The 11287-nt window shown below is 43.1% G+C and overlaps 1 protein-coding gene across 1 annotated transcript in view; it reads left to right on the top strand.

Moving 5' to 3' along the window:
* SLC25A43 (solute carrier family 25, member 43) overlaps positions 1-11287 on the top strand; it is a 71783-nt gene that overhangs the window by 16521 nt on the left and 43975 nt on the right. The window contains exons 2-3 of the mRNA XM_006872124.1: positions 1443-1684; positions 5577-5749. Of these exons, the coding sequence (XP_006872186.1) occupies positions 1443-1684; positions 5577-5749 (415 nt within the window). The remainder of the gene's footprint in view (positions 1-1442; positions 1685-5576; positions 5750-11287) is intronic.

Below are 11287 nucleotides of genomic sequence, written 5' to 3'. Positions count from 1 at the left end.
ATTTTACAGTCTTGGCTTTTAGGAAAATATTACATTTATCTGTGTATATCAAGGGCTTCGTGTCTGCAATTAATAAAACATAACTGGACACTAAGATGAAAAATAATTTGTTATTAACTGCCAGGTGGCTAGATCTGTTACACTCGGGCCTATAGGGCCTCGAACTTCTGACCAGGCCTACACGGTCTGCAACACATTACCATCGAGTTGATTCTGACTCATGGTGACCCCATGTGTGTCAGAGTGGAATTGAACCCCTATAATGTTCTTGGCTATAATCTTTACACAAGCAGACCACCAGGTCTTTCTCCTGCAACACTGCTGGGTGAGTTCAAACTACCCATCTTTTGGTTAGTAGATGCACCATTTAGGGCTCTTAATAGCTAATTGTATGGTGCTCTGGTACCATAGTGGTTAGGAGTCGGGCTGCTAATCTCAGTAAGCAGTTCGAAACTACCAGAAATTTGGCAGGAGAAAGATGCGGCGTTCTGCTCCAGTAAGTTTATAGCCTCAGAAATCCTCCCTATACAGGGTCTCTTTGAGAACTAAACCAAAACCCGCTGCCATTGAGTTCATTCTGATGCATAGTGACCCAACAGGACAGAGTAGAACTGCTCCTTAACAGTTTCTAAAGCTATAAATCTATACAGGAGCACACAGCCTTATCTTAGTCCTATAAAGCGACAGATGGGTTTGAACCACTGAGCTTGTCATTAGCACTCCAGTGCTCAGCCCACTGGATCACCAGGTTTTGTTTGTACAGTTTGTTTGTACAGTTTGTTGTACAGTTCTGACTCATAGTGACCCTGTATAGGGTTTCCAAGGAGCAGCTGGTAGGTTTGAACTGCCGACCTTGTGATTCGCAGTCCAGTGCTAATCCTACAAAGAGCCACACCAGGAGTCCCTAATAGATAGCTAGCATTATAAAAATGTAACCACTGCCGTCAAGGTGATCCTGATGCATAGTGACCCTATTGTTTGTCAAGTGCTATCAAGTTGGTTCCTACTCATAGTGACCCTGTATGGTGTTTCCAAGGAGTGGCTGGTGAGTTTGAAGCACTGACCTTACAGTTCAAACTGACCTTGAGGTCCAATGCTTATCCTTGGCGTCACACCAGGATTCTAGCCATAGCGACCCTATAGGACAGAGTAAAACTCTACTCCGTTGGGTTTCCAAGACTGTGCATCTTTATAGGAGTAGACAGCCTCATCCTTCTCCTGTGGAGTAAGTAGCTGGTGGGTTTGAACTGCCAACCTTGCAATTAGCAGCCCAGTGCTTAACCCACTATGCCACCAATGAAATCTGTTGTCTATTAATCTTAATACAGCGGCATAGTAATTTTCACTTTGAAAACCACCTTGAAAGGTTGGGAAATGTTGCAAGAAGTAGCACTCTGGCACACTCTATAACGAGTTTCCCTTCTTCCCCTTTCTGCTACCAGGTTTGTCACGCTGTTCACAGATGACTTGGACCATATTTCCCAGTGGAGCTCCATCATGGCTGGGAGTCTTGCAGGCATGGTATCCACCATTGTGACATACCCTACCGACCTCATCAAAACCCGCTTGATCATGCAGAACATGATGAAACCTTCTTACAAGGGCTTCTTCCATGCTTTTTCTACTATCCATCAGCAGGAAGGGTTCCTGGCCCTTTATCGAGGGGTTTCCCTTACTGTTTTAGGTAAGTTGAAACTTCTCACCTTGTCTAAGAAATGGCTGTGTGTTCTTTGCTAGACATGAACGTACAGTATACCTTTGTGACCAGTTACATCTGTTTTACTGAGGTCGAGGTTGTATGGATTCAGTCGATACAGAGCCAATTGGCTTCATTCGCTTGCATCACCGTATACCTCACTCCAAACTGTGGCCAATCACAACCCAGAGAGTGGAGGTGGCTTAGCACAATCTGGTAGGAAAATGAACCTAAACACTCCCTATCTGATGGCAGCAAGAAGTCTTCACTGTATGTCGGTGTGTGTGTGTGTCCATGTGTCCCTTTCCCAGGCTATATGCACACAGGTCACCAGGGAAATGTCACATCCAGTAGACATTCAGCCACTTGACCTTTGTTGCAGCAGTTGATAAAATGAATCACCCCTTCTTATGGAAGCTTGACATGCAGCAATTCTTTTTCATCTAACTCCTAGGTAGCCTCATTTAACCTCATGGCTTAAACAAGCATCAGTATACTCTGATGACTCCCAATTGCTCTCTCTCTACATATACTGACAGTTACTAATATTGATTGGGGAGTCCTGGTTGGCACTGTAGGTTAAGCACTGAACTACTAACCACAAGGTTGGTAGTTCAAACACACCAGCTTCTCCTCAGAAACACTATACAGATTCACTGTGAGTCGGAACCAACTTGACGGCATTAACAGCACCAATCCTGGTGTGGTGCGGTGGGTTAATGCACTGCCAGACTACGACGCCATTTGAACTGCAAGGTCAGTAGTTCAAGCTCACCAGCTGCTCCTCAGAAACCCTATACAGGGTCGCTATAGGTTGAAACCGACTCAATGGCACTTAACACCACCACCACTATGTGCCAGCTACTTTACTAAAAGTTTTGTATATGGTCTCATTTAAGCCTCATTGAAGATGAAGAAATAGAAGCTTAGGGATGTTAATTGACTTGTCCAAGGTCACAGAGTTAGAGTGGAAGGATCTAGCTATATAACTCCATAGCCCTGCCATTCAAACATTCACTTATACCACTTTCCAACAGCAGTCTGAAGATATATCTGCTGTCGGAGACCTGCTGTGGCACCGCAGGATACACACTTTCATTACCAGTTGCCATGGTGTCCCCACGTGTGTTAGAGTACAACTCTGTTCCATAAGTAGGCTTTTCAATGGCTGATTTTTTAGAAGCAGATCACCAGGCCTTTCTTTTGAGGTGACCCTGAATAGAATCAAACCTCCAACCTTTTGGTTATAGAGTGTGACAGAGTGCACATTAACCATGTGCACCACCCAGGCTCAAATTCCAGACTAAACCTGATGTCCTTGTCTGTCTCGAACCTGGTCTTCCTCCTGAATTCCTTAGTGAGCCATACTACCTTCCTTTCAGCCAGCGGCTCAAGCCAGAAGAAACCTAGGAATCGCTTCAACTGCTCCCACTCCATTCCCACTGCAGATGTCTCCAAGTCCTTTTGACCTCTTAGTTTGTAAGTTCATCTACACTTCTCCATCCCCATCCACTCTGCCGTGAGTCATGTGCTCTCATCATCTTTCTTTCACTCTTGCGAGAGACTCCTACTTGGTCCCAATCTTGGGTCGCCCCTGCTCCAGTCCTCCCTGTGCACAGCCACCAGCATGAGATGTTCTTTCTAAATGCAGTTTGGCTGCTTCACCATACTCCTGCCATTGTTCCTCTGAGCCAGAAGGGAAATCCCAAATCCCTCATGGCAGAGCAGATGCCTCTGACCTGGCACCTGCTAACCTATTCTACCTTGTTGCCTGTCATGTCTTTACATACACACAGGCTCCAGACAGACAGAAATACTTGGCATTTCCTGGAAGTATGAGGGGGCTTCAAAAAGTTTGTGGAGAAAAAAAATGGAATTCAAAGACCATGGATTTTTTCCACCGACTTTTTCAAGCCCCTTGGTACCACCGCCTTCCATAACCATACACCTTGGTAACATACTGTTTCCTCTGCCAGGAATGCCTTTCCATTCTCTTGGTATCTAATGAACTCCGACTCAACTTTCAAAATCAAGTTCAAAAGCTCTCCTGTGAAGTCCTTCCTGATTCTCCCGGCAAATTAATCTCCCTCAAGGAGCTCTGGTAGCGTAGTGGTTACAAATTGGGCTGCTAACCTCACAGTCAGCAGTTTGAAACTACCAGCTGTTTCACGGGAGAAAGGTGAGGCTTTCTGCTCCTGTAAAGATTTATAGCTTCAGAAATCCTGTACAGGGTCCCTATGAGTCGGAACCGATTCCACGGCACATAACAGCAACCACAAGCACTTTGTACCACCTCCTATTGTAGCACATATTGTAGATGCTAGATTTTGAGGACAGCAATTAGCCTTTGGATCCCTAGTACCTAGCATAGCAGAATCCACAAGTATTTTCTGAGTGAAAGGCAATGGGGGAGGGGCGGGTGGGAGAAGGGGTTTGGAGAGTCGTTCTTAATAACAACAACCCATTGCAGTCGAGTAGAGCTAAAGATCAGAGTAGAGCTAGCTGTTCCTTAGGGTTTCCGGAATGAAATCTTTACTGGAGCAGACAACCGCCTCTTTCCCCTGAGGAGCGGCTGGTGGGTTTGAACCACTAACTTTGTAGTTAGCAGCCCAGCACATAACCCACCATGCCATGAGGGCTCTTTATTTTTTAATGTATGTTTATTAAATAAATATTACCTTTTTCTAAAGTGCAGCAGCCCGCTTGTGTCACCCCCTCTTTTACACCTCATTGTAAAGGAGAAATCAAGTCCCTCCAGCAACTTAAGATGGTCCCAGAGTTTCTGAAAGTTTGTGTGAAAGTGCCACCTACTGCACTCCTTAGTTCACCATCTTGTCTTAGAAAGGTGATGATACCACACGGTAGGAGCCACTGAGCCCTGATTCGGCCATGTCATTGCCTAAGGTCTGGTCAGCTGACCTCCCTCCCTACCCAGCCTTCTCAGATAGTGATCACACCCTCCCAGTCTCCAAAGCTTGATTAGGTGCTGCCCACTGTGTTTGGGGGGTTTGTTTGGATATGTGAGAGTGATTTTTTTCAACGTTTAAAAATAATTTCAAACATCCAGAAAAGTTGAAAAAAATTAGTCAATACCCATATATACCCACCACCTGGATCCTACAATTACCATTTAGCAACATTTGCTTCATCACACATCCCTTTGTTCTTTTCTCTAGCCATGGATTGTTGCAGTTAGCTGCCATCGAGTCAGCCCCAACTCATGGCGACCCCCATGTACAACGAAATACAACCCTCCCTGGCCCTGAGCCATCTGCATGATGGGCTGCAGATCAGACCTCTGTGCTCCATAGGGTTTCCATTGGCTGCTTTTGGGAAGTAGGTTGCCAGGCCTTTCTTCCTTATCTTAGTCTGGAAGTTCTGCTGAAACCTGTTCAGCATCACAGCAATAAGCAAGCCTCCCCTGACAGATGGATGGTGGCTATGCATGCAATGGCACCCAGGTCTCCCACATGGAAAGCAAGATTCCCTCCTGAAACACCAGTGGCCCAGCAGTCCAGTAGCTCATTTTGTCTGTTTGATGCTTTCAGTGTAAGCTGGAAACATCAGTACACTTTACCTCTTAACCCTTTAACACGTGTATCATCAGCTAGATTGTAATATTTGTGGATGGTCATTATTTTTTTTTGCAAGTAAAAAAACTTACATACTGTACAACGCACAGATTTTTAGGGAACTCTCAGAAGCATCCTGACAAATGACTCAAACCCCATCAATATTAAGACCATTATCATCAGCCAAGAAAGTCCCCTCGTGTCCTTTGGGTTGGAGTGAGTTAGGAAGCCCATGGCCCCTCCTGGATTCTCCACATACTTGTATGTGCTCCAGATCTGGGCAGCCTCTCCCTGGCTTTCTTTTGCAGGTGCCTTTCCATATTCTGCTGGCTCCCTTCTCGTTTACATGAACCTCGAGAAAATCTGGAATGGCCCCCAGAATCAGTTCTCTACCCTCCAGAACTTTGCCAACGTCTGTCTGGCTGCTGCTGTGACCCAGACGCTCTCCTTTCCCTTCGATATGGTGAAGAGAAAGATGCAGGTGAGGAGCTGGGGAGTGGGGCAGGGGCAGACTTGAAGAGTTGATGAGTGGCAGCAAGCACAAAGGACGCTGACCCTGAATGATACTAGGTTTCCAAGGAGATCAGGACTATGCCTACAAATGCCATAGAAACCCCACTCCACAGTTTCTGTTGCTAACCTCAGGCCTCTTGGCTGGAACCCACACTGCCCCTCCACCCCTCGTGCTGTCCTCTGTCTTTAAGGAAAGCCTCCAGGTGAGACCTGCTGTTGTTTCCTCTCCCCTTTGTGGCTGCCACCACCCATCACGTTACACTTGGCTCTCCTTCCTCCTAGAGCAGCTGGAAGTAGAATGCCACCACCTTGTTCTCATCCCCCTTGCTCTCTTCAGCCTTGTGATCTGGTCCCATAATTTTTTTGTTGTTGTTCTCAAAGAACATACACCGCTGTCAAGTTCATTCCAATTCATAGTGACCCTGTAGGACATCAAAACAACCCCAGAGGGTTTCTAAGAACTTGAACCTTTACATAAGCAGATCACCACATCTTTCTCCCATGGAGCAGCCAGTGGGTTTGAACCCTGAGCATTCAGTTAGCAGCCAAGTGCTTAACCACTGGGCTTAATCACAGGGTTCCTTATAAATATTACAGCCCAGGAAACCCTCTGGGGCAGTTCTGTGCTGTCATATAGGTTTGCTATGAGTCATAATTGATTCAATGACCTAAAACAACAACAATAGGTTATTCCTACTGAAGAAATACCTGGCATTGGAATTGAGCCACCATTCGCGTGGGATTGGGCATGCGTTCCTCTAATCATTCCCTCGGCTTTTTCTCTACACACCATAGAGACAAAAGCCTCAGCTATTGATTATACCTAATTTGACTGTTCCACTCACTCAACCTCTTCATCTGCATGTGCTGTGTTTTTTTCTGACCCTTGTCCAAACTGATGAACAATGGTCACTTTATTATAGTTGTAGTTTTGTGCTATGGGTGTAAATCTAGAGCTTGCTGACCTCTCAATTAGCAGCTGAGCATTTAACCACTGCATCACCAGGATTCCTAGAACCTTCAGCAAATCAAATTTGTTGTCATCAAGTCAGTTCCAACTCATGGCAACCCTACAGGACAAAGTAGAACTACCTCATTGGGTTTCCAAGACTGTGACTCTTTAGGAAGCAGGCTGCCACATCTTTCTGACCTTTTGTTAGCAAGCATTTTAACCATTTGCCACGCAGGCTTCACAGAACCTGCTTAAACCCAAGCCCACTGCTGTGGAATCAATTCCAACCTCTAATGGCCCTATGTTGGTGTTGTTGAGTATCAAGTTAGTTCCTATATAGGGTTTCTGAGGAGCAGCTGGTGGGTTTGAACCACCAACCTTTCAGGTAGCAGTTCAGTGCCTATCCTACAGTACCACACCAGAACTCCAGCGATCCTATAGGACAGAGTGAAACTACTCCATAGGGTTTCTGAGTCTGTAAATCTTTACGGAAACAGAATACCTCTTCTTTCTCTCATAGAGTGGCTAGTAGGTTCAAGCTTCTAACCTTTCAGTTACCAGTTCAACACTTAACCCACTATGCCACCAGAGCTCCTTAGAGCCTGCTTGGCTGGTGGTGTGCCATGGAGTCGATTCCGACTCATAGTGACCCTTTTTAGGGTTTCTGAGACCGTAATTTTTCAGGAAGCAGAAAGCCTCATCTTTCTCCCAGAGCATTAAACTGCTGACCTTGCAGTTATCAGTCCAGTGCATAAACCAACCACTACATTGCCAGGGCTCCTTAGATCCTACTTACTGCATGTTTATTTATCTTTTGTTTTTTCCTTATTTATTCTTTAAAAAAACATGTTATTTCTATTTTTAAAGTAATGTACATTAATTGTAGAAAATTTGGGAAATACAGAAAAGTATAAAAAAGAAAATGGTGTAGTGCTGCACGATAAGCGTTGGACTAGTAACCACTAGATCAGCAGTTCAAAACTACCAGCTGTTCCTTGGAAACCCTCTACAGGCTTGCTATGAATTGGAACTAATTCAATGGCACAACAGCAAACACCCATGGATTATAATGATCAATTGTTTTTCGTTCATGTATACGTGTGTATAGATATAAACATATACAGGAAAGCCCAAACCTATATAAACTGGAAACCTCTCAGAGAAGGGAAAGTCAAATGTTTTCTGCTAATAGAGAGCAGTAGGAATGTGGTAACGCTGCACTTTGTCAAAAGCAGAGAACTTGCAAGGCACAGGAAAACAAAACAAACCCATTAATTTCCAACTCTCAGGCTTCACTGTATATAATGAATGTATGTGTAAGGAGTCCTGGTGTGTGGGGTGTGGGAGAATAAGCTCTGGACTGCGAAGTCGTTTTGAACTGCAAGGTCAGCGATTCATACTCACTGGCTGCTTCTCAGAAACCCTATATAAGGTTGCTATGAGTCGTAACTGACTCAGCAGTACTTAACAACAGGTGTAAGGTTATTGTTTTATAAAATTTTGCTTATGCTATATGTAAAAATTAGTATCTTTCATTTTTCCTTTTTGAATATTTGTTGTTAAGTGCTGTTGCGTCAGTTCCGACCCTGTTTAGGGTTCCAAGGAGCTGCTGGTGGGTTTGAACTGCCAACTTTGGAGTTCAAGGCAACCTTGTGATCCAGTGTTTATCCTACAGCGCCACACCAGGACTCCACTTCTAAGGCTGTTGCTAATTCTTTATAACATTTCAAGGAACAACATGTTGTTTTTTCACATCTGTAATGTTGCTGTTGTTAAGTACTGTCGAGTCGATTCTGACTCATCATGACCCTGCATACAGTATCCAAGAAGCATTTGATAGGAAGTAGCAAAAAAATGGACTCCAGGAACTGACAGAGTACAAGTTGAAATCTTTCAATCAACTAGTACAGCAATGGAGGCACTCACTCATCTATGTCAAGAAATTTGGAAGACAGCTACCTGGCCAACCAATTGGAAGATGTCCATATTTGTGCCCATTACAAAGAAAAGTGAACCAACATGATGTGGAAATCATTGAGCAATATAATTATTATCACATGCCAGTATGCTGATGATAATTCAAAAACAGCTTAAACAGTACATCGACAGGGAACTGCCAGAAATTCAAGCGGAATTCAGAAGAGGAACTAGGGGTATCACTACTGACATCAGATGGATCTTGGCTGAAAGCTGAGGACGCCAGAAACTGTTTTATTGACTATGCAAAGGCTTTCAACTGTATGACTCATGACAAGCTTTCGATAACCTTGCTAAGAATGGGTATTCCAGAACAATTGATTGTGCTAATAAGGAACCTGTACATAGACCAAGAAGCAGTCGTTTTAAAAGAACAAGGGAATACTGAATGGTTTAGAATCAAGAAAGGTGTACACCAGGTTTGTATTCTTTTACCCTACTAAAGGAGCTCTGGTAGCATAGTGGTTATGAATCGGGCTGCGAACCTCAAGGTCAGCAGTTCGAAACTACCAGTTGTTCCATGGGAGAAAGATGAGGCTTTTTGCTCCCGTAAAGATTTACAGCCTCGGAAACCCTGTACAGGGTCATATGAGTCTGAACCGACTCCACAGCACATAACAACAACAACAATTCAGTCTGTATGCTGAGCAAATAATCTGAGAAACTGGATTATATGCAGAAATTTGTGGCATTGGGAATGCAGGAAGACTGTGAGATGCACAAGTTACAACCTTGCTTACAAAGAGAACTGAAAATACTTATTGATGAAGATCAAAGACTACAAGCCTTCAGTATGGATTGAACCACAACATAAAGAACACAAAATCCTCACCACTGAACCAATAAATACCATCATGATAAATGGAGAAAAGATTGAAGTTGTCAAACACGTCATTTGTTTGGATCCATCATCAACACTCATAGAAGCTGCTGTCAAGAAATCAAATGATATATTGCATTAGGCAAATCTGCTGCACAAGACCTCTTCAAAGTGTTCAAGAGCAAAGATATGAGTTTGAGGACTAAGGTGCACCGGATCCAAGCCATGGTATTTTCCATAGTCTCATATGCATGTGAAAGTAGGACAGTGAAGAAGGAAGACTGTAGAATTGATGCATTTGAGTTGTGGTGTTGGAGAAGAATATTGAAATTACCATGGACTGTCAGGAGAACAAACAAATCTATGTTGGAAGAATTACAGCCAGAATGCTCCCTAGAAGTCAGGATGGCAAGACTTTGTCTCTCATACTTTGAACATATCAGGAAGGACCAGTCCATGGAGAAGGACATTATACATGGTAAAGTAGAGGGTCAGCAAAAAAGAGGAAGACCCCCCAATGAAATAGCACAGTGGCAGCAGCAGTGGGCTCAAGTGTAATAATAATTGTGAGGCTGGCTGGCACAGAACCAGGCATGTTTCGTTCTGTTGTACATAGGGTCTCTATAAATTGGAACAGACTCAATGGCACCTAGCAACAACGGCAACATGAATCTAATAGCTGAAAACTGGTATCATATGGTTTAAATTTGAATTCTATTGATTATATAAAATTGTGTATCAATTATTTATGTCACTTGCCCAATTTTCTAGGATAGTTAGCCTTTGTTGTTGTTATTGTTAAGAAGTCTACGTATTAAGAATAGTAACCTTTTGCCATAGGTAGAGAGAGATAGATTCATATGACCTTATGTACAACAAAATGAAATGTTGCCTGGTCCTGCGCCATCTCACAATTGCCAGCATGTTCGAGTCCATCATTTTGCTGCTAACCCATCTCAACCAAGGGTCTCTTTTACCCTTATTGACCAACTACACCAAACATGATGTCTTCCATACAATTGATCTCCAGGTAATGTGGCATAAGCAAGCAAACAGGCAATGGTTCATTTTTGAAAGTAGATCACCAGGACGTTTTTCCTTTGTACATTGCACATATTTTTCACAGCTGGACATTTGACTTCCAATGCTGTTCATATGTTGTTATTGTTGTGCATATTTTTAAAATTTGTATACAATTATATTTGTTACTGTTTTTTAGCTTCTAACTTTGCTTTTTTACTTAAAAAGCCATCACCATCCCACAATCATGTAAATATTGACTTAAATATTCTTCTGATCATTTTTTTAAAATAATTTTTATATTTAACAGTTTAATACATTTTGAATTTATTTGGGTTATGATGTGAGGTAATCCAGGGAAAGGTGATCCAATGGAATGCAGAAATCAACAAAATCATTAATATCACAGTGCAAGTAAAATTTTCTTAAAGATAATTCAGTAACAATCACAGCAGTATATCAACAGGGAGCTGCCAGAAATTCAAGTTGAATTCAGAAGAGAATGTGGAATTAGGGATATAATTCCTGGCATCAGATGGATCTTGGCTGAAAGCAGAGAATACCAGAAAGATGCTTACTTGTGCTTTATTGACTCTACAAAAGCATTTGACTGTGTGGGTCATGACAAACTGTGAATAAAATTGTAAAGAATGGTCTTCACTTAACTGTGCTCATAAGGAACCTGTACATAGAACCTGACAGTCATTCGAACAGAACAAGGGAACACTGAATAGTTT

The sequence above is a fragment of the Chrysochloris asiatica genome, unplaced genomic scaffold (genome assembly GCF_000296735.1).
Source record: "Chrysochloris asiatica unplaced genomic scaffold, ChrAsi1.0 scaffold00183, whole genome shotgun sequence".
Lineage (NCBI taxonomy): Eukaryota > Metazoa > Chordata > Mammalia > Afrosoricida > Chrysochloridae > Chrysochloris > Chrysochloris asiatica.
This window is presented reverse-complemented; position numbering and strand designations above follow the sequence as displayed.